The sequence below is a fragment of the Mesocricetus auratus genome, unplaced genomic scaffold (genome assembly GCF_017639785.1).
Source record: "Mesocricetus auratus isolate SY011 unplaced genomic scaffold, BCM_Maur_2.0 Super-Scaffold_100011, whole genome shotgun sequence".
Taxonomy (NCBI): domain Eukaryota; kingdom Metazoa; phylum Chordata; class Mammalia; order Rodentia; family Cricetidae; genus Mesocricetus; species Mesocricetus auratus.
This window is the reverse complement of record NW_024429195.1, coordinates 67,861,482-67,885,321: the sequence shown is the minus strand read 5'-3', so window position 1 is coordinate 67,885,321 and position 23,840 is coordinate 67,861,482. Positions and strand designations below refer to the sequence as shown.

Genomic DNA, 23,840 nt, shown 5'->3' with positions numbered 1-23,840 from the left:
TTTTATTGAATAATAGCAATAACAAAAAAAAATCAGACAAATAGGTCTAGAGAATAATTTATTTTTAAATTATAACAAATGTACCTCAACAGTTTTTTAAATATTTCTTAATTTGTTGGCAAAAGGTATTTTCTTAAGTACCTTTTGAAATTATGTTCAGGATCTTTCCCTTAAAACACTTCTGTGCTCCACTTACGACTGAGAAGCAAAAGAGTCTAGAAGAGTCCCTGACTCATGCTTGGGTAGTGTAAACAGCCTTTGGCACTCACATTACCCTCACCAGGTGCTCAACTTTTACATGCCCCAGGATTTCCATGATCATAAATATTATTATAAAAGTAAAAACAGAACTTTAAAGAAAATACTGACAACTCTTAAGACAGTAACCTCAGTGCAGTGAAGAGTAGAGTCCCTTTTGCTTGCCTAACAGAAAATCTGACACAGTTCAAAGACTCAATCTCACTATACTATAAGCACGCATAGTAAGTTATTCATATGGTACAATGGAACCTTAGTAACAAAAGTTAAATGTTTTTATATTTTACTGTTCAGGTTCAGGTTACGTGGGTTTTCATGTTTGTAATCAAATCTTCTAAATTTCAAACCAAAATCATATATTCCTATATGTGACTTTTAGGAGGAAATTAAAAAGCTGAAAAAAGAACTGGAAAATTTTGATCCTTCATTTTTTGAAGAAATTGAAGACCTGAAGTACAATTATAAGGAAGAAGTGAAAAAAAATATTCTATTAGAAGAGAAGTTAAAAAAACTTTCTGAACAATTTGGATTTGAATTACCTAGCCCTGTTGCTGCTTCTGAACAGAGGGAAGATGGAGAAAGTCCTAATCAATTCCCTATTTAAGACCCATTTAATTGTATTTTCAAAAAACTTTCAGCTACCTGGAAATCAAGCACTCTCTGAACTACAGAATTCACATGTCAAAATACTGTATATTTACTTAAAAATAAAGTCATATATAGTTTTAACTTGGAAGAAAAAGTATATTTTTGAAGATGTGAATAATTTGACTATACAGTGCACAATGAGCTATGATAGATATTCCTATTTTCATGTCGTAAATGTTCTAAAGGCATAAAGGTAAAGTTGTAACAATTTTACCATTTAAAATTAATGTTTCAGATGTAATTATTTTATTCTTATTTTTGTGTTAAGATATTCAAATCCTATGATTTTGATAAATACAATACATAAATGTTTGTTAGTTATGACATGTTTTACCAAATAGCTAGCAAAATTAAACAGAACATTTAGTTATTTTAACCTCTGTAAACATAGCAGACTCTTCGATATTAGAAAACTGCAATAATCTCAACTATATTTCCATTTTATGCATCAAGCATTTTATCTTTAAGGCTATGTCAACTATATTTCCATTTTATACATCAAGCATTAGGCTATGTCAACTATATTTCCATTTTATACATCAAGCATTATATCTTTAAGCCTATCAAATTTCTGTTTATCTATTTTCAAAAACTGATTAAACAAACACTCATTATCAAAAGCACAGTCATATTTGTTAAGGTTCATGTTAACAATAACTGGTTTGGAATTCATGTAAGTATCTGGAAGTGGCCAGCATAAACCAAGATGATGGCGATGAACCTGTAATGAGGAAAAAGTTGTATTAGCTTTAGTCTGTAGATAGCATCCTAATTTACTTATAAATACTTACTTACCTGCCAGGTACAATGTTAGGGTCTACATTATATTACACTTATTTTAATTAAATGTCATAGATGTTCTCTGACATAGTGCTGTCTGCCTTTCCCTTAGAATATGAGTTTTTCTGAAGGCAGAGAATTTGTTAACTCTGCCAGTACATGAAAATGCCAAGGGCTCCCCAAAATGTAATGACTCTAAGTCTGTTGGTGAATACAGGAAAGAAAGAAAAGGGTAAGCCAGACTCGTGTTACCAAAGGGAGAATTAGTGTAGAATGGTAGAGTGGTCGGGATCACAGCTGGCTGGGACATTGCTGTAGCTGTTTCCTCCTCATGAAAACATCCCCTCTGGAGGGAGGCTCTGAACTCAGGAAGTAAGCAAACCTTTGCAAGTCCTGAAGCTTTTAAGACTCCCAAGACTCTCTGCAAGGGTGGAACACTAACAATTGGAGTGAAGGTTATCCTTACACCAGAGCAGAGAGTCCCCAGGATGCCACCTTTGTGAGTCATAATTCAAGCTGGGGCGGGTTTCTTACTCATCCTGCCTCTAGGTCCTCCATGCTCCTTACCCAGATTCCTGTAAGTAACCCCAATAGAGGCACTGGCTCACTAAGCTCCACTTGGATGGAATCATTTTGTTCTCTGTCCTCAGCACCTTATCTGTGGCAAATGAATGTTTGTTCATATTTCCCCAGGACTACACCATTATATGACAAACACAGACAATCCTGTTTTCATAGATGGTAATGAGAAGCTATGAGGGGAGTTAAGGGACCATACCACGCGAAGTCTTAACATACCCAAACGGCCCTGTGCAGGAAGTAATAATGCCATTCATTTGGGAAGAATGAGCAAAATGGTGGTAGAAGTGAAAATGAATGTGTTAGGGAGGTGAATAGAGTAATAAGTCAAGCAAGACCCGTGGCCTAAATTAAAATTAGCACCTAGTTGAGTTTAAAGAACACAGATTGCATAGATTAGACTTTTCAAGAACTGATAACAACTAGATGCATGAAGTAATGGGAAGAGGGCTTAATAACATTGAATCCAGGTTTCTAATTTCAGTGAATAATGCAGAACTGGGAGTGATAAGAATGGAATCAGTTTTGACATTATGAGTTTCATATACCAGTGAGAAATCAGAGAAGTCCAGGGCACAAAGTATAATTCACTCTTGTAAGCTGCTACTTGGCACAGTTTTACTCCACAAACTCCCTACCTAGTAAGTTAGTGTATAAGTGCTGACTTAAAGTAGGCACAGAATATCTCAGAACACAGTGTACCAAATGAATGCCCAGGAAGGGAATGTTATCACTTCAGCTCTAAAGCACATCCCATATAGCCGAACACCACCATCTGTATATAGTGCTGTATACAGTGCTCTCTGACACTTCCCATAAACTCAATTCAGTTTTAGCCTATCAGAACTATAGGAATTATACTAACTGCATGCCAGAACTAATAAGGTCTATAAAAACAGTCTGAGTATCACATCTTTAAGAACAAAAGCCAATACAAGTGATTTTTGTCCTTACCTTAATTAAACAGCCATCACCGCAATGCCATACAATCCCTTCAATTTTACCCTCTCTGCAGTCTTCAAACCAGGACAGCAAGTCATTGTGTTTCAGTGCAGGCAGATTTCTTACTTGAAATGCTCCATGTGGTATAAGAAAGTGCAAGGGATATTTCTTGCTCCCTAACCCTAAATGGTAAAATTTGCCATTCATTAACCATTTTCAAAATGTACCTCCCCAAATGTATAAATGTCCAAACATTTAGGAGTAATGTTATAAAAAGTTTATTTGATTTTCTGTAGAGAATACTCCAAAGTACATTACACCCCATTCTCAGTGGAATGTGACACTTTTTCCAGGAAACTATGAATTCCACTTTCATAGACTCGCTACACTGGGAGCTAAGCTAGCACACTGACGGTGGATGGAGTCCAGACAGATACCTACTCTGAGGAGTTTCAATGGAATGCAGCCTTATCCATTCATAGAAGTACTACTGGTAGCCCATTTCAAAAGTACAGCTTTGAAATGTTAACAAAGCTTAAGCTTTAAAGCTTTAAAATATTTAAATATTTGTTATCAACCATTTTTACAGAAAGCAATTGTTAGCATGTGGTATATTAGCTATATTCAGTGCTTACCTAACATCATCTATGATCCTGTATGTAAGCTTAATAACCATCAATCAACCTACTTAAATTTGTATGTGTATGCATGTTCACATACATGTTTCTGTGGAGAACAGGTGTGTGCATGTTTGTGCAACTGCATGGTGGACACAGGTGGTCAACATTGAGTATCTTGTTCATTTGTTTCCCACCTTATATTTTGAAAAAGGGTGTGTCTCATTGTACCTGAAGCTCAATGATTAGGCTACACTGTCTGCCTTGCAAGGCCCAGATAGCCTCTTATCTGTGCCTCTCTGGCTCTGGGACTGGCATGCACCACTGGCGCCCAGCTTTTAACAGGGGTGTTCGGGACCTGAACTTTATGGACTGCAATCTGCTTTTGATCTCTCTAGAAACAGTGCCACTTTAGAGTATTTTAGTCAGTGTCTGTTGCCAGTTCTTACTCATGCATGTGTTTACTAATGCTAAAGTAATGACCTAAAAGATCAGTGCATTTTCACCCAACTAACTTGTCTAGAATTTATAAAGCCATGAAGAGCTAGCTACATCTCAGTAATTACTTTTTATGCACAGTTGTTAGAGCGGTCAAGGGAAGGAGCACGATGAAGTCAACCTTTCGCATTAATAAATCAAAATGATTAGCCATACATAAATTTTCTCTTGAACATCGGAGCTACAGAAAAGAGTGTGCCCCTAGGAAACGGATGCAAATACATTGGTTGTTGCTTCTGTATGTTTCTTAAGTTGACCACAGGAAGTTCTCTTTGGAAGACATCTTCACTTACCGTATGGGTTTCCATTGATGTTCGTTCCTATCAGCTCCAGGGTCTGCTCTAAAAGCTCTGACAAGGGCACAGCACTGATTTCCAAAAGCCCAGGCTCATCAGGATCATGCCTTAGTACCAGGGCAATTCCAAACTCATAATTCACTACGGAGGAATGCCAACAATACTGCTTGCTGTTCTTTTCCACGGGTACCCAACCTGTTATGTAAGGAAAAGTTACTTCTATCACCTTGTTCTGTTAAAATATACAGGCATTTATCTATTTACTGCTTATAAATATTCCTTAGTTTCTAAATTCCCTGTCACACAGACACTTAAAACCAGTGGGAAAGGTAAGAATTTCGCTGTTTTTCTTGATAGTCATAAAGGGTTCATTTGCTTATTCTGTTGGGGTATTACCATGAATTAAACACATTCTTCAAAAAATTATCGTGGTTCAGGAGTAACTTAGTACTATACTGAGACAGCATTAAAACTTTTTTTATTATTTCTTTTAGTGCTTTTGGAGCTGCCTCCCCTCCCTCCAGCCTGAAAGTCATTTTTGTTTTCATGTAATGAGCAAGCTATCTGTAGCATCCTTCCAGTGCAGAAGCCACTCCACAGTTACATCATTGATCCCATCCTACTGAACAATTTATCAGTTCCTCATTGTTTCTACTTTTATTTCTAGAATAAGCTCCTGCAGTATGGAAAACCTGCTGCAAGTGAAACACACAAGTCAGTCTGGCCAAACGTCTCACAAAGTATGCTCGTCCTTAGAAAGATTAAAACCTCAAAGGCCATTCCTTCCTCTGCCCTTGATATAGATGGTTAGACTTTTCAATAAGCTTGAGTCAGAAATTTTGCACTACAATTAAAATGAAAAGCTAGATTAAAACAAAATATTGATTGGACCTTTTTTGTTTGTTTCTTATACTAAACACACAAGTCAGTCTGGCCAAACGTCTCACAAAGTATGCTCGTCCTTAGAAAGATTAAAACCTCAAAGGCCATTCCTTCCTCTGCCCTTGATATAGATGGTTAGACTTTTCAATAAGCTTGAGTCAGAAATTTTGCACTACAATTAAAATGAAAAGCTAGATTAAAACAAAATATTGATTGGACCTTTTTTGTTTGTTTCTTATACTAAACACAAAATGATGATGTCATACCAGGAATGTGTCCGTTTTCATCAGGTACCGGCTTCCCATTCTGTTGTTCTATTTCCTTTGCTGGTATCCAGCACTCTGGGACAGGCTTGAAATCTTCCTCCGTGTTCCAAAGAAACGCTACAAAGAGTCAGTTCATCTTTATGCTGTTACTTTAAGACATCAAACAGAACAGATGCAAAGTGGACATAGGAAATACAACATCGCTGTCAGATGGGAAAGGTACTCAATTATCACTGCCATCTGCTACATTCCAATTCAGGGTACTATCACTGTAAAATTGTCAACCCTCAGTACAATACCACTTACACACATTACAGTCTAAAGTAGCTATCATTCTGTGAAGATTTATGAGTTTTTAATTTTTTTATTTTTTGGGTGTTTCAAGACAGGATTTCTCTATGTAATATTGGCTATCCTGGACCTCACTCTGTAGACCAGGCTGGCCTCAGACTCTGTGAGATCCACCTGCCCCTGCCTTCTGAATGAGATAAGTTTTCATGTACTTTTTATACAGTAATACATATATTTTTCTATAAGTATAAAAATATATAATATAGTTATTAATGCAATAGTAAAAATTAATTTGATATTTATAATACAGCTTAGAAAATTTTTCATGCAAACCAAATGAAAATGTATGTCTTATTACAACACCATATATTTAAACAGAATAGATTGGTACTAGAAAGTAGTTACAGAAAGGCTGGGAAAATGTTTTCCAGTATTTACATGCGTGCATGCGCACATGCATGTTTGTGTGTATGCACGCACACTGTGCCAATGGTTTTATCCCTAAAAGTGAATATTTTATACATAAGTAAATATATATGTGTGTGTGTGTTTGTATAATTATTTTCCTCAAGATGGATATATAAAGAAGAATCATAGCAATAAACCACAAATTTCAACTCTTTAAATCTGAAAAGTTGAGGAAAGCCACTAACCTTTTGAGCTTTCTTTTGAATGAAGAAATTTTTTAAATCTTTTGTCAGCTTGCTTGTTAGGTTTTCTATCAAGTCGAGCCCAAAGGTATGGCTGACCTAAAAACATAGGAATAAAAGGGAAAGTCAAAAGGAAACAAAATTCATCTTGCAAGACATTTCAGAATGGGAAAAATCAGTAAGTAGAAGTCTGCTCTGTAAGAAAGCACCCTAAAAGACAAATGGAATACATGATGCTCAGCTCTGAGCCCTCATCCCAGTGTGAGGATGTACTGTTAAATGAAGAGGGTGAGAAAATACATGGTGCTTTCATCAGAGTGTGGTCCTTTCCTAAGTTCTCCCAGGGAGAGCAGAACCAGGGACTGTATTTGCACATCCCCTGAACACTATTATACTGCAGTGTCAGCTTAATTCTGGCACACAGAGAATCAAGCTGACCTGTCTGGCATGACCAAGTCATTAGATGCATTGATGAGGAGGGCTGCTTGTAACCCTGGGTGTGAGTAGTCTCAGGTACTGTGCTAATATTCTGTATTGCTCGATGTGTGACTTTTTGAATCACCTCTGGTTGCACTGAGACTCCTGCTTAGCTTGCTGTTGACACTGCTTACTTAGCCGAAAGATGCCTAAAGGACAAACAAAAGCAGGAAGTTTCCCAACCAAGATTCCACCTTACTGATTCTGAAATGTTACCTGAACACATCAGTGGTCCCTACCCTGAAGAAATGCATCCTGCTGTGGCTATAAAGCTGGACAAAGACAGTCTTACTTCTGAAATCGTTACTTTGTTATTTATCTGCCCATTTGTCATGTTTGGTCCTGTGAGCACTCTTGAGCAGCAAAGCTCCAACCCTCTGATTGTTCCCATCATGCACATCACACATAGGGATTCACTGTAAGTTTTTTAATATAAAGCCTGATAAATCTTACTCAAATATATAAACCAGAGGCTCATAAACGTTGCTAGCTATCCATAATTTTAACTAAATTAAAATTCTACTGTTTCTGGTTGTAGACTTTGTGTTCTTTTTACTGGTAAACATATAATATGAGTTCCCCTCCCATCCATTAGGATGGCTAGACAAAAATAATAGTAGTAGTAATAATAATAGTCCTAGTGGGGACATAGAAAAACTGGACTATCTAGAAACTAGAACTTCGGTGTGTCTATATGGAAAATATGTGATGGGTACTCAAATTTTCTCAGTTAGGATTAACATATGATCCAGCAATCCCATGTATAGGTTCATAACCCCCCAAAAAACTGGAGGCTAATTTAGCATTATTAATTGCATTATCTAGGATAATATAAAGGTTGGAGCAACCAGAATGCCTATCAGTGACTGAATGGATGAACAAAATGTGCTATGTACATATTGAGCAATTTAAAACAACGATATAATTTTCTATGTTGGATTATACCTGATATAATCCAACATGGAAAATACTGAACTAAAAGAGTAAACCAGCCACAAAGAGACAATTATATGACTTACCTATAGTCAGAAACTCAAATGGACTAAGAGGCCTGGGGGATGGATGGGGTCTCTGGAGTTGGGGGAGGGTTATATGAGGAGATTCCCAACAAGCAGTTTTAGTTCTAGAAGACGACATTCTGGAAATGAATGATGTTGATACTACAATCCTGTGAATGTCCTTAATGCCACTTACACACCATTTTAAAGTAGAATTATGAGGGCAAGTTTTATCTTTTCACAGGTGAAAGATTTTGAAGTGCATTTCAGGACATTTCTAGCTCATTTACCTGTGAGTCAATCTCACCATCCGTTAGTAATTACAGACAATAGTTCTCTGTTTTCAGTGTACCTTTTCCCTTAAGACCATCAAAGTGAATTTTCTATTTAAAGTCTGTAACTGGTGGGAGACCTGGACAATGGTAATGAGCGTGCTAGAAGCTCCAGGGGTGCTGTGAAGAGAACAAATTTCAGGGCTGGGCCAGCCCAGGTTCCCTTACTATTCAGCCATTCATCAATCGAATGGTCTTAAGGCAAATGACCAAACCTGGTTGAGACTCAGTTTCCTCGTCAGTGGTATGGAAAGGTTTATAAAAATGAGAACATACAAGACCTGTTTATTAGGCTGCCTAGCCTTTCACGGGAATTTCAAGTTAATGTTAGTCACATGTCTTTCTTACTCCAAAGGAATTAAATAAAACCACTGATTTTTTAACTGAACTACTACAATTAGGCTTTTAGAGTTCACAGGTGTCCAAGATTTATACAATAATTAAGGTAATACTTTTAATAAACATGATAGTTGTATTTTACCTTTGTAGTTAGTAACATAACAACACGTTCCATCCACTTTTTCTGTTGCAATTGCATTGTATACATCTGCATCTAACGCCTTTTCACTTAGAGTTTCAGTTGCCAAAACTTTGAATGGCTTAAAAGAAGAGAAAAAAAAAAACTGGTGTAAGATATATAGCCTCAGCCAGGTGGTGGTGGGGCATGCCTTTAGTTCCAGCACTTGGAGGCTGAGGCAGGAGGATCTCTAAGTTCGAGGCCAGCCTGGTGTACAAAGCTACACAGAGAAACCCTGTCTCGAAAAGAAGAAAAACAAAAGATACATAGCTTGTACCTTCACACACAGGCTCACCTGAACTGTGCCTAATTTCAGTAGTTCTAAGCGGTTGTCTCCATGTCTCACTCTGCAGTCACAGCTGGCCTTGAACTCACGATCCTCTTTTGCTTTAGTCTCTACTTCCAAGATTCCCCTCCTGTCCTACCAAAACAGTGTCCCCACTTGATGGAAAATGATCACAGTAAAACTTGATTTTCCATGAAGATGTTATTTACATGCTTCTCATCCACCACAATGAAACCAGGAGTTGGGCCCTATGCCGTGTTTCCTCAGCACAGGCCCAACCTGCACAATCCTATTGTGTGTGACTATGCACTAGCCACAGTAAGCAGGGTCCTTGACACTGGAAACACAGAGAAGTACCCACCTTTAGTGAAACTTACACTTTAGAGGGCTATGACAAATAAAATGCGAACAGTATGACACTGATGAGTACTAAAGAGGAAAACAAGGTAGAATGACACAGGGAAGTCTGCTGAGGAACTAATGCCTGAACAGATTTGACATACGGGAAGGAAAGGCCCACAGTCAGGACTTTCTGTGGCTAAAGAGGGCAAATCAGCCACTGTGTGCAGAACGGGGTACAGGTAAAACTAGATCACACGCTTACTTCATTCCAGAGTGTCTCTGGTGGTTCAACACATGGATTCACCTATCGACTCTCCAAGACTAAGTCTACTCTTCAATGAGATCTTTACACAATTTCCTTTTTCAAATCACACTTGATTCTTAGTCATAGGGAGAGTCTAGCGATGTTCTCTGTCTCAGGCCACAATTTTCAGAAAATGAGAAGATGAAGATGGCTCTTATTTTTAGTTTTTAAAAGGCTTTCTTGCAAAGCTGAAATCCGCATGCCTACTTTAGAGGTCCATCTAAAAATCTCTGTGGCTCCCCATTCAACTATGTCTGTGACTCTTCTTTATGAAATGCATTTTCCTAGCTTTAAAGGATCAAGGCCCACTGCCATTGCCTCCTGGTTGAAACTTCCAGTAACTACTATATAAGTCTACCCCAGGTGACCAAAAGTGGCCCACAGTCACGCCCAGTTCTGTTCCTGGCAGAATGTGTACTCAACATTTGAGGTGATTTTGGTTTCTATGTGTACTCCTCTCAGGTTCCACTGTTAAAAAAACTACCAATTACCACTTGTCTGCTGCTTCCCTAGGAGTTTTCTTGCTTTGCCAGGAATTCCCTTCTTGTTCTTTTCATCGTTACCAACAAATGACCTGTTTACAAGTTTCATTTTTGTCTCTAATGTTGTCAGGAAGAAAAGGAAGCATCAAGGATAGAAGAAAAGACTGCTTTTCAGAGTCTTAGAGCTTCTTAGCTATAATTTTAGTTTCTGAGAAAGACTGTAGTCTAAATCTGAACATTCACTTCACAAAATAAAAGTACACAAAAGGAGAGAGAAATGGTAGTTCAGACAAAATTAGGTACTAGGAGACTATGCTCATTTCACTACTGATTTATTACTCTGTGTGAGGTACAGTATGTATGTGTGAGTACATGCATGTATTGCTGTGTGAGGTACAGTATGTAAATACATGCATGTATTACTTTGTGTGAGGTGTATGTATGTGTGAATACATGCATGTATTACTTTGTGTGAGGTGTATGTATGTGTGGGTGAATACATGCATGTATTACTCTGTGTGAGGCATATGTATGTGTGTGTGCATGAATACATGCATGCATTAGTGCCTGTGAAATGCAGAGAAAATTGGGTGTCAGACTCTCACTGAACTTAGAACTTAGTGATTCAGATAGGTAAGCCCTTGGGCTCTCTTGTATCCCCCTCTACAACTCTGAGATTACAGACATGTGGGTGCTGGTTATCTGAACTCAGGTCCTCAGGCCTACGTAGCAGCCATCTCCTAGGTCTATGATCAACTTGTCACCCATATATGTAAGGCACTGGTACCAAAAGGTGCCTTCTAAGGCACTGTGGCAAAATGCTAGTCTAAAAGCAGGAGTGTGCATGTGTGTGCACGAGCACTCGTGTGTGTGTGTGTGTGTGTGCATTTTTAAATTTATAAAATTTCAAGTATGAATACTATGCCCATGGAGTTGTTAGTGAGTATAAAGTGTTCCTTCCACAGAGATCATTCTCTATCACTGTTTGCCATTTACTCCTTCACCTATGATCAAACACTTTACTACTGCAAAAGCAAGGACATTTGTGTATAAAAATAGGCAATGAGGATCGATTGGGTGGTGTGCCATTTCCGGAAACAGCTAATCACTGGGATGATTAAGCTAATCAAGTTCTATTAAGATCTACTGAAAAACACTGAAGGTGATTCAAAGAGTGGAAAGCCTGAGAAGAACATTGATGCACAGGAGTGTGCTTGATACATTCACAAGCTGAAAGATGTTGCAAAAACAAGAGTTCCACATTGAGATTTTTAAAAAGACTGAGCCTAATTAAAAAGGGATTTGGGATAATTATTTGAACACTATACTGTAAACACTAAGATAGTTTTAACTGCAAAGAGATGAGTTTTTTTTCCCACCCCCAATATTCAAAGCTGAGAGTCACGATTAAAATGAACCATTAAGGTTGAAAATGTGTTATAGTACTTGGATTTGTTATGATTTTTGTTCTAAATAGCCAACAGTACAGACACTGAGTACTAATCTTGAGGCTTTACTAGAAAATATTGCTATATTCAGTCCGGGTGGCAGGTACAATCTATTAAGTAGTGTAATAACGATTGCAATAGGAAGAAATATGAACAGATCAGATGTTAAAAGTAAAAGGTAAGAAAACATCAAGTTGATGGAAAACTGACACGAAGACTCTGAGTCCTTTGAATTAAAATTTTAGCAAATATTAATTCATGTGTCAGTTCCTAGCAGCAGGGACTAAAAGGTAACAGGGCCATTTAATCTATAGGCAAGAAAAATGAGGGAAGAAAATGAGGCTCTAAAATAGGGGGAATAAAAGAGGACAAAAATGAAAGAAATAATGGTGTGTATGTGGGGGTGCAAACTGGAGATTTGGGGGTGTCTGTGAAGATTCTTGAGGTGAAGAGAGGACAACAAACACATAATGTATGAAAATGCCACAGAGAAAACTCCTATTGCATGCTAATTAAAAACAGACAAACAAAATGTGTCAGTGAGAAGGCCTGGGCAACCTATGGGGCCCTGAGCTGTGGATCAGTGTCTATCCCTGGTATACAAACAGTCATTGTGTGCCCATAACACAAAGAGGGATGCTCTCTCAGCCTGGACTCTTAGGGGAGTGCCTGGACCCTACCCAGAGTAAAATGACAGACTCTAGATATCCCCTATGTGGAAGGAATTGGCAATAGGGTGGGAGGCTGGGGGGGAAGGGGAGTGCGGGAGGAGGGAAGGGAGAGGGAACTGGGATTGACATGTAAAACAAGCTATTTAAAATTTTAAAAAAGATATAAATAAAAAAAAGAATGAACAATGAAAATGTAATAAATTTGACTTTCTTAAAAAAAAAAAAAAAGAGACAAACAAAAACACGAGAATTAGAAAAAGGCCGGTGGCGCAGCGGTAAGGGTGAATGAAGAGTGGAACTGACTCCAAATGCACACACCGACTGTGTCTGAGGTTACGAACTTTGCTACGCTTCGAGGCTCACTATGAATAAAACGCTTAACAAGATGGCTAGAAAACCTTAGCACGGGAACTCAAAAGTTAGGATGACGCAAGATATTACACGAGGTCTGCTTTTAGCGACCGAGTTAGGCTAGTTGTCAACACAGCCCTGGGGTCCTAGGACACAACAGGTAAACAACGCCTTCTCATCAGACTCTCGATCGACAGTCGTTCCAAGTTAGACTCCCATGATATCTCACTGCGCAGGTTCTTCAAAGGTGCTGTCGTGGGCAGAAAGGCATTAATTGCGATGTGGGTTTCCAAACCTGCCAGAGCAAGTTTGAATCACCTAACCTGGGAGGGGAAAATAAAAAGGGAATGTCTCCCACACTTCTTACATCTAAGGAGGTCGTAGAAGCTAGACCTCAGGGCCCACGAGAACTTCACCCAAACCTCCCCGGTAAAACCTGCAGGGCTCCCGGGCCGCAGCGCAGCGTCGGACGAGCCCTCGCCCAGCAGCCCACGCCGCCGGGTACCTGATGCTCCCGCTTGGCCGAGGGCTCGGCTTTCACCTCCGTCACAAACACGCACGGCATCTTCCGCTGCACCGAGCCCAGGCGGCTCATGGTGCCCACGGCAAGCGTGTGTGCACGGCGCTGGGTCCCGGCCTGAGGAAACCCTTCAGGCAGACAACCAGAGACCACTGCTGGGTGCAGCCGGGTGATCCAAACAGCGCCGCCGAGGTCCACCCCGACGAGGGGCGGGGACACACTCCCGGAAACGACCGCCTATTCGCGGCGCATCCTGGGAATTGTAGTGCGGCTGTGAGGCTACAGAGCTGGCTCCCCTGCGTGCAGGAGTCACCTTTGTTTTGATGACCAATTTAAAAAGAAAAGAGAAAAGATCCATTACCCGGTGTTGTGTTCTTGGCCACAGCTTTGTAACAGTGATTTTTCTTTTGGAAATTAGCATCCAGTTGTAAGTGATGAATCACTTTAGGATGCAACTTAGCGCGTTTCTCTTGAAACTCATTTGTCTGCTTTTTCTTAAGAAATTAAAGGGATTATAAACCTGGAGAAGTTTTGAAAGAACTTCCAGACATTTCCTAATGTGCAGACAGAAAGCTTGATTTCACAGGAAGAGCAATAGAAAAACGCTACAATTAACAGAACTGGATTTTTTACGCTTCTGTTTAAATTAATCATTATACAGTGTATAATTTGGTTCTTGGTGTCCTTTCCGATGAGTAAAATTTAGACAAATCCAAAACCATGGAAATATCAACAAACAGTACTGTAAAGTTTTTCCTGGGAATCCAACAAAGGCTTGAGCTAAATATATAGCTTGCTTTACTTGACTACCTGTCCAAAATGACATTTGACTGTAAATAAAACTGATGCTTATATAAGAAATAAATACTATATTATAGTAGACCTAGCTCACTGAAGCCTAAGACCATAGGGAGATTTTTGACCTTACCATCTTAGGTAATTGGAAAAGCCAATTTTTATTTCTGTAATCGTTTTTATCATATAATTCTAATTTATATTTCCATAACTGCTTTATGAGTATGTATCCAACTGCCCGGCATTTTACTTACTTAAGCTTTTGGAAAAAATTAAATAACTTGTCTCCCTTTGAAGTATCTATACATCAGGGGACTCTCAAAGAATAAAGTATCCCTAAAAACAAGTTCATAGTTTTGTGATTACTGGATTCACAGTGGAGGCAGAGAGTGAGGAAGAAGTTGGCCATTTTACAATATTTCTCTTCTGGTATATAATTTTTATCATAGGCAAACATACCCAATTTTATACAAAACAAAAGAAACTGAGGGGTTGGGGTAGAGAAAGACTACCCACATGGTTCTGGCTTTGTGGTGTTGAAACCAGAAATTTCTTAGCCTTTTAAAGTCAAGCTTTGGTAACTTCTTTGAAACTCCAGAAAAATCCTAAACAGCAGCGTGTCTCTTGGGTCTCAGACAATCAAATGACCTTTCCAACTCTCAACTGTCACTTCCCAAACTGCCACAGAATATTCTAGATCCAACATTCTGCCATTTCTTAGAAAAGATGATCTTCCAAAAACATTCTACTTGCTTTAAGCCTCTCTCTGGAAGGACCCAGCAGCAATATTTAGGTTCCTTCACCATCTAGAGCAAGGTTTCTGATAGAAACAGAAGAAGCCTTACCAGGAGAACATCACCGATCAGGTTACAGTTGTAAACTGTGTCCCTACTCTGAAGGATGGCAGCCATCAGCTTCTCCCAATTCAGACACAGCAGAGCTGGTAGTGGGACCCCTGGCCACCAACCTTAAAGTGATACTGCAGGATAATCGGAAGATTTTTCTTCTCTGATGTATTAGTAACCTAGCACACACCAAGAAGAAACTCCATCTGTCTGTCTTGACCTGCCTGCACAAGCCAGGATTTCTGGATCTGTTTTTGAAGACAATTTTCCTATCACCTTTCATTACAGGGAGAATCATAGGTTTCTGTAAAAGACTAAAATGAAATCCACAACAGGATGGAAATGATGTCAAAGTGAAAAGTAAAACTAAGGGATAGAAAAAGGAAAGAGGAGGGTTCTGGGTATCCCAAAGACTAACAGAAGATGCCCATTGTGTGTTGCACAATGAAAGGTCTTTTTGTTTTTTGTTTTTTTTCTTTTGAATCCCTTTGTGATTTTGAGCTGATTTTGCTATGTCTAGTGGAATGAGAACTACTCATCAGCTATTGAGGTAAAAGCATTTTTCAGTCATTTCCATGTGAAATCACTTAATTCAGCATTAATAGTGTTTTACACAACATCTTAAAGCCACCTAATGAAACTTCACACTTAGTCATGAACCCCTCTGGGTGAGATGAACACTTGAAGACACTTCTTAGAGGAGTGTCTCCAACTTGCCTACTAAGATGAGCACCTTGCTCTTCTAGAGTTAGAAGGGCAAACCAAAAGGCAAGGCTTATGTTTATTTACCAAAAATTTCAAGGGGTTTCCCAAGTCTTTATCTATTCTTTTACCTATAACATTACCTCATTCCTTTTATTTCAGAGTTACAAGCAAAATAACCTTTGCTAAATTTATTTTAGTTCTAGATTATTACTCTAGACCACTGGACTCAAAAAGTTCATGGCAATTTACCCTGTTTCACTTAAAGTGGAATTCCATGTTTGTCTTGATCATTTGAGATTTCAATTAAAAGCCTGTAATAATTTAAAAACATGCTTTGATTCAGTGTGCTCAGTCATCTCCAGCTGACTTCTACGTGACCTATGATGAATAGTCTTCATTTCTGCTAGGTTCTGATTCTTATAGGAAGGATGCTTGGATGAAGACTTTAAAAACAGATGATTGAAATGTCTCCCTCTGGGAATCAGAGGCTACATATTGTTTTCAACAAATTCTCCAAGTTTTCAAGCATGCTGGAAACCCTTGCTATCAGATGAAGCTAATCCCCGTCTTATGATGGATGGAAATGGAATAAAATCACTGGATGAATAGGTACTCCTGCTTATTTCCATGTACATTTATTACTGTTACAGCCTGGCTATGATTTTTCCTAAGTCGATGTATATAGATAGCACCAGGTCCATATTTAAATAATTGTATCTATTTTCCTGTATATAGATAGCATGTTTATGTTAGTTTCATTTCAAACCACATATAGAAACAGCTATTTATTCATGAAATACTTACCAATTTTAATTCTGAAAGTATGAATTTGTGTTCCTTCTTTAACCATAACACTGAAAAATAAAGTACAGTGTTAAATTTACAGATAATCTTTTTTCATTCTTGATATATATATATATATTGGGTAAGGAAAATATTCCCTTAGGTGGAGTAGCCTACAGTTACATATGAGGTCATTTATGATGAGCAAACAATGGATTATGTAACAATGGGGAAAATTCTGGAAGTTTGAGTTTGTGTGATTACTAGTAACCACTTTCAACATTTCTGCAAAGCTAGAGAAGGTATCTTCTAATTTCAATTTATTTAAGAATTATCTATTGTGTAATATACTGTCAACAGGAGGTCAGTTTTGAAGGAATACTACTGATAGCCTGAAAGGCTGTGGAAAAGAACAATTTTCCCCCTTACACACTGATAGTTCTTATATTTGCGTTCCTGCAATTTGTACATATTTATAAAAATCAATCATTGGATTAGCAGCAAGAGATTGAAAATGGCAGAAGTTGGGAATGACTGCTATTTCTTTGTTAATTCCACATGCATAAAGGTAAATATTGTACAACTTACAGTACACATGCTTAAGCTTTTTCGTAGAATGAAGGAAGAAACAGCAATAAAAAGATACCTTAATTCTGAAGTAAAAGCCTGTGTATTTTTGATATCCTGAATTTATGTGAGGAAATATGGGTTAATTTTAAATTATTATGTATTTAAAATTCTTCTTTATAGTCAGTTAAATGACAGTTTTCATATAACATTTTGCATATATTATTCTTTAATATATTATTCTTTAAGCATTAAATTCCTAATTCTGTACACTATATAATGGTATTTACAATATAGCATATTATTTTGGTGAATATAACTTCAGTCATATATTATTAAACACTTGAATTCAGATTGCTATCAATGGTGTAGTATATATTTCCTTATTTGAAATTCATTAAAACAGTGATTGCATTTTTCCTGTCAGAAGTCTGAGTAACAGCAAATATTTCAATACCATGTGAAGAGAGATAGAATGTAGCATAAAAAAATCATCCACAGTTAAAATGTCTTAAGTGGAAAATTTGAATTGGCATTAATGGATATTGAAAAACGAATAAATGTGGAAACTCATTTGTTGCTCACGTCACAAATGAACATAAAAATGATAGATGTTCTGTCCAAGCAAGCATCTTTCAGTTCTGCTAGAAACCTAGACTCAAACTTTTTGGCCACGAGCATTCAACAAACTTTTGTCATGTTACCTTTCCAAGAGTTCTTGAGTGATGGACATTTTGTTCCAGATTCAGATTTTTGTCTTTTTTCTTATTTTACCCCCAAGTAATTGATGAATAGAACCTTCTAAGGAAATGACTACTAGACAGAATTTAGAAACCACTATACCTTACATCACATCATGTCTCTAATATACTATGAAAAGTTTATTTTTAAGAGTAAAAACAGAAAATGAGTTATGAACACTATGGCTGTTGACAGTAGTGAAGCTGTGATGTTAAATATCAGTTTGCCTGAATGCAAACTCATTATCCTGTGCTTTGGGAATGCAAACTCCATCTCTGAAAGGAAAAGAAAGTGAATAGATAGAAAGAAGACATAGACTATATTTCAAAGAGAAAGGGATGGAATGGAATGTTGTTATTGCTTGCCCTTCCCCTGTCTATGAGAAAGTGGTTTACAGTTTTCCCAACTATGAGTATATGCATAAAAGAATGTAGAAATAGCAGGCCATTGGCATAATCCATATCTACTTTGACTGGTATATAAAATACCTGTGTAAATATATTAGTCAGTTGTTTGTTGATGTGGAAATTATTTCACCATATCACACAGTTGAGAGGCCACTTACTTTCTTGGCATCAACACAATTAGCAGCATCCCCAAAGACTGCTAGTCTTAGTGGTTGGTAGAACCTGTCTTCACATGCAGGATGTGGTTAGTACATGGTAGACACTTGCCAAGAGAAATAAAGCTTCCCTGTCACTATATTGCAATCAAGGGAGTCTCTGCTCTCCCATCTTTGCTCTTGTGGATTCTGAGGGCACACTTAATGCAAAGGACAGCATTTTGAGAGTAACTTGGGATGAGTCAACTTGTGGTGAGTTAACTTGTGGTATGTTGCACTGTTTGATGACCTTTTCTTACCATTTCCTCACTAAAAAGAGACAGAGTTGGGGACAACTTAGTCATTGCAAGCCTGTATTGATAGTGTATGTTTTCAGGATTCCAATTTTACAGACTCCTTCTTTTTTAATTGCTTAACATTTTGCTATCAAACACTAACATTAATATAGTGTATCTTCTGCACTGTTGATTTCTTAGGGTTCCCAGTGCCGATTCAGACACTGTGAAGAAGCCCTTGGCAGTGACACTGTGTGCTCATTATGGAGAGAGAGAAAATGTTTAGATCCACTTTGCAGATTTAGACACATGGAAATGCAGGTAAAATGGCTGATCATTTTCACTAAAATATTCTCCATCCTTCCTCATTGCATTAAACTTTTGTAACAAAATAGGGAAAAAAAAGGTTCTTCCTCCCCCCAAAATTTAAGTGTTTTTCACTTTGATCAAACTAAACTTGTAGAAAAAAAAGAGAGCATTTTCTCTTAAACAGAAAACTTTAGAGGTGGCAAAATGGAGGAAACATGATTCTCAGTCAGCAATTTAAGCTATTCTTGTCACACAGCGTTTGTGTTCTAACAGCCTGCATTTATTGTGAGTACCTAAACATTGTGTTTTCCCCACTTCCTTTTTGTAGCAAAACTGCAGCATTTCATGTTTCTGGGAAACCCAACCTCTTGGTTGTGTGAAGATCAGTTGTATCTTTTACCACAGCAAACCCCGAAATATCAATGGATTATTTTTGCCACCAAGTAGCAGTGAGTATATCTGTAATTACTGCATATCCAGTGTCAATGCTTAAGGAGGCATAGTTGCATACAACCAGGTGAAAAGTGCAGGAATCTGTCATAGGTGTGGAGAGCTAAAGCGTGCGCTGGGTTACACATCAATGTTCTGTCACAGCAGCTGTCTGCAGTGATAAGAAAATGCCCTTTGTGGTGAGGCTTGACATAGATTTTTCCCACAACACAGAGGACCTTGGATCTAAGGGAACCTTGTTGGAGAGATTGCTGATTTCAAGGTCTCCCTGATGCTGCAGCAACCTCCCTCTGCTACAGTCACTATTTGTCTCTGGTGGAATAGTCTTAGATATGAGCAGAATAAGATATTAGTCCTTTGGGAGTTAAAAGATTAGTTTCCTGTAATTCAATAAGTGGGTAGCTAAAACTTTAGCCTTTTTATTACACACTTTGGGAAGCTTTTGACCTCATAAAGCACATCCCATATGCAATACTTTTATTACTGTTTCTCTTTCTCAGTATACTGAAAGCATCTGGAGACTGGGGAACATAATTTCTTTGCCATTGCTTTGTAATATCTGAACCATAAAGAAAATAACGTGGAGGAAATTGGTTGCTTAGATAAATGGGTGGGGTGTGAAAACTTACTCTGTTGAAAGTACTGAAGCTATGTAACGGATTAACTTGGCTTGGTTAGTTTACAACAGTATGGTTTTTATCCAGAGAAAAACAATCCCATGGCATTATTTTTATCTGGTAGTTTGATCCCAGGGATTTCACTGGCTCTTTTAAGACCAGCAGGAAACAAAGACTGCTTCCTCTCAGAGCAGAGCTGAATGAGATGCCTGTGTAAATGACAATTGTTCATCTTCCCACTGTTAAAATGAGCTCTGGGCTAGGTGCTCTAGTGTTATTGGGTGGGTTGTTCTTGTGTTTTGTAAATAGAACTTGCCTTCCTGGTACTACCAACTTTCCCAAAAGGTGTTATGGCTTCACCTGAACACTTGATGTAAGCCTCCGTTCACTGAGTCTAACCCTTCCCCCTAAATATTTTATCTCATGAGAAAATATTAAAGGGATGTGTCAACAAATAATGCCCAGTTTCCTTAAATCTCCTTGACTTTTGGGAAGACAGGAGAGAGTTCCCCACACTCACAACACTATCTAGCCAGCATAGTGCACTTTTTAAAAAATTTGAATAGAGCTAATTTCATGCTGGCTTTTATTTGTTTATGTCAATCAGTGTAAGGGACTATAGACTGGCACTCCTCTGTCCTTCTGCCATTTTTACTCATTCGTCTCCATTTTGCCTTTGTCAACACAATTCTATCTTCTCTGAATTTTTCTCTCATCTTTCACACTTTTATGTAAGAAGTTTTCCCTTGAGGACTCTGGTTCTCCTATGGCACTCTTCACTGTTGGATGACAATTCCTCACCCCAAATCTCTCTCTCTTTCAAATCTCAAGTGCCACCAGCTCTAGTGTAAGATGAGGGATTTTCCTGGTTTTTGCTGCCAATTTCAGACTGTTTCTGACATTTTTCTCTAATACTGTCCAGCATGAATCTGATGAAAAGTATTTCTATTATTTTGTTCCTTAGTTCTGTGCCATTGTCTTTTGCTTTTGCTATGTTCATCTATCTTCCATCTGTTTTCAACAATATGCTACGTGTAGATCATTGTTACGTTAGTACCACGTTACTAATTCTTGGTAATTTCAATATGAAAATATGTGCTCTATCATCACGCTAGCTCCAATCACTTAGCCCTGTAATACCTTCTCATGAGTTTTCCTGGCAAACCAATGTTTTGCACACACTTGCCAATCTGTTACCATTCACTAACTGCAGCAAACCATTCCTACAGCCATAATATTGTTACATGACTCCCCACTCTATTGTGTCTGCAGCCGTTAAACTGCTCGTGTCTACAGGAAAACACATGACCATACTGATGGAGTTTTAGATTCTTGACCACAGACCTCAAATGAGTCCACACTACTGACTTCAACCATGCTCTATGTTAGTCCCCATATACATCTGTTTTCGTCTAGAATTTGATTTTGTATTGTCTTCCTTCTCATTCATCTTCCAACATCTCCTCATCCCAGATGGTGACCTTAATATCTTATTGAAGAACTTAAGGAATGAGTAGGAAATTTCTACAGGTTTCCATCTACCCATGTAACTACCAAAAGTACTAATATCCTTTTTACACTTACCATAATGAACTATCATTGTCTATCTAGTCTATCTTCCCACTTGGTAACTAAATGAACATAATCTCAGCAATTCTTCCACACAAACATTTTGAATCTTACCAAATCATTCCTTTCATCATACAAATACGTATTTATCTCTTTATTAGTGAGATAGTATTTCTTCTCAATCCAGTTTCTCACAAGTAGCTACTCCATGTTGTTGTTGTTTTTTCCCACTGCAGTGTCTCTTAAAGTATTTGTTTATTCTTGCTGTAAATATTTTCCTTCCCGCTTCCTGCTCCTCTGTCTTTATAATCTTCCTCTCTTTTCTAATAATCAGGCTTCTTTGGCCCCTCTACATTATAAAATACACTAGTCAAATCTGAGTTCTTACGTAACTTGAGATAGTAGAAGACGTGGATACATTTGACATCTCTTTCTCCTGTCATACAATTCCTTAGCAGCTTGCAAACCTGAATACTGCCTTCATTCTATAACTGGTGTGACTTGCCCTTGCCAGTTACGCCTTGTGGGTAGTATCCCAGGAGGTTGTAGATTTCTTTTTTTCTGTCTCCTCTCTTGTAATATCATCCCATCTTATTTTTATTTTTAATGTTTTTAATCACATGCCATTTATACATAACATTGAGTTCGTTTATATTGTCACACTTGTACATAATGGGTCTTGATCATTGTCACACCTCTTTACTATTGTCGCCTCTCATCACTTTTGTCCTCTTTCCTTTTCCCCACTAGTAATTCTTTTAGGTTTATTGTATATTTATTTGTTCCCAGTCCGTGTCTTTGTAAGTGTATGTACACGTGTGTGTTCAAGTGCACCCACCTGAGTGCAAGTAGAACCCAGAAGAGGATGTCAGATAGAGTTACAGTCCATCACGGGACTCCAGCTTGTCACGTGGGTGCTAGGATCTGAACTCCATTCCTCATGGTTGTACAGGACATGGTCTTAGCCACTGAGCTTTCTCTCTCCAGCCTCAACTTTGTGGTTTCAATGATTCACACATCATTGACTCTGTTCATGCACCACTCCAAATTGAGACCTCCCCCCACCAACCATGAGATGTCTGAACTCAGCTCCTTAGTTTATCTCTTGATGTATATGACTCACGAGCATCTCACGTGTCACATGTTTAAGACTGACATCATGATTTTATCCATACTCTCTTAAAACTGTGCCATCATCACTGTTTCTGACTCATTTTGACTGTAAGTCCAGTCTTGCAGTTGCTTAGGTCATCTGAATCATTCCCCAAATTTCTGTCATATCCCACATCTAATCCATACAGAGACATAATTCTGCCATTCAAGCTATGTCAGAGTGAGACTTCATCACCATCTGTGTAATCTCCACACGGATCAAGCCACCATTATTGCCTTATAACTGTATTGTTACAGCAGCTTCCCGTTTCCCCCTGCTTTCTCTCTTTCTGTCTATTCAAAGTACAGTACCTACGGTCTTATGATCAAGCAGGTTTTAGTCCTCTACTCAGAATCCTCCAGTGTCTTTTCATCTAATTCAGAGAGGTCAGAGTCCTAACGAGAGCTTGAATTTGGAAAGTTATTTGAGCAAGTACTCTGCTAGTTTCCCTGAATCCAGATACTTCTCATTCAGCTCCAACTGTCTGTTTCCCTGTTTGCCTTTCCTGGAGCATGTTAGTCTATTCCTGTTTTCAGGGATTTGCAGGAAGTGCCCTTTCATGGTTACTTTTGTGGAGAGCTACTTTATTTCTTCAAAGTTTTGCTCAAATATTGCCTTTAATGAGGTCTAAGTGTAGCACCATGATTGCAATGTAGCCTGCTGCCCCATCTCCCCAATATACACTTCCAATTCTCCTTGCCCCTTCTAGTTCATGTTTGCCACATCCCATTAATTTGTCAGATGCAGTATAATTTGTTTGCTCTGTGCATTGTTTATTGTCTAACGCTTCCTTGTAGAATAAAAACTCTGTGAGACCAAGCATCTCTGCTTCATTTACCAATGTTATACACTTAACAGAGGCACATTGTAATTGTTAAAATGTGTTAGGCTGAGGATGTAGCTCAGTAAAGCAGTGCTTGCTAGTCCTGCTCCTCCTAAACACCTATAATCCTGGCACTTGGGTGGAAGGAAGATGATGCAAGGTTTAAGGTCATCCTCAGTTGTGTACACGTGAGCGTGAGTCCAACACTGTG

The 23,840-nt window shown here is 38.2% G+C and overlaps 3 protein-coding genes across 6 annotated transcripts in view; 2 read left to right on the top strand and 1 right to left on the bottom strand.

Annotated features, from left to right (window-relative positions):
• The window catches only part of Cep290 (centrosomal protein 290), an 81,916-nt gene extending 80,929 nt beyond the window's left edge, over nt 1-987 (top strand). Inside the window, 1 exon segment of the mRNA XM_040754978.1 lies at nt 638-987. Coding sequence (XP_040610912.1) covers nt 638-862 — 225 coding nt within the window. The 3' untranslated portion in view covers nt 863-987.
• CUNH12orf29 (chromosome unknown C12orf29 homolog) lies at nt 46-16,665 on the bottom strand. Of its 2 annotated transcripts, XM_040754983.1 has the most exons (7): nt 13,421-13,642; nt 8,996-9,113; nt 6,711-6,806; nt 5,767-5,883; nt 4,616-4,813; nt 3,220-3,389; nt 46-1,627 (listed from the first exon to the last, which is right to left on the bottom strand). In XM_040754983.1, the coding sequence occupies exons 1-7, from the start codon at nt 13,508-13,510 to the stop codon at nt 1,439-1,441; spliced, it is 978 nt and encodes a 325-aa protein (XP_040610917.1). In that variant the 5' UTR covers nt 13,511-13,642; the 3' UTR covers nt 46-1,438. The 2 variants fall into 2 exon arrangements, with proteins under 2 accessions (XP_040610917.1, XP_040610918.1); XM_040754984.1 differs by lacking the exons at nt 8,996-9,113; nt 13,421-13,642 and adding an exon at nt 16,585-16,665.
• CUNH12orf50 (chromosome unknown C12orf50 homolog) overlaps nt 14,957-23,840 on the top strand; it is a 28,779-nt gene continuing 19,895 nt past the window's right edge. Inside the window, exons 1-4 of one of the 3 annotated variants that reach the window (XM_040754981.1) lie at nt 14,957-15,625; nt 16,188-16,389; nt 18,910-19,029; nt 19,346-19,466. In XM_040754981.1, coding sequence (XP_040610915.1) covers nt 19,018-19,029; nt 19,346-19,466 — 133 coding nt within the window. In that variant the 5' untranslated portion in view covers nt 14,957-15,625; nt 16,188-16,389; nt 18,910-19,017. The remainder of the gene's footprint in view (nt 15,626-16,187; nt 16,390-18,909; nt 19,030-19,345; nt 19,467-23,840) is intronic. The other 2 variants (XM_040754979.1, XM_040754982.1) reach the window with 2 other exon arrangements.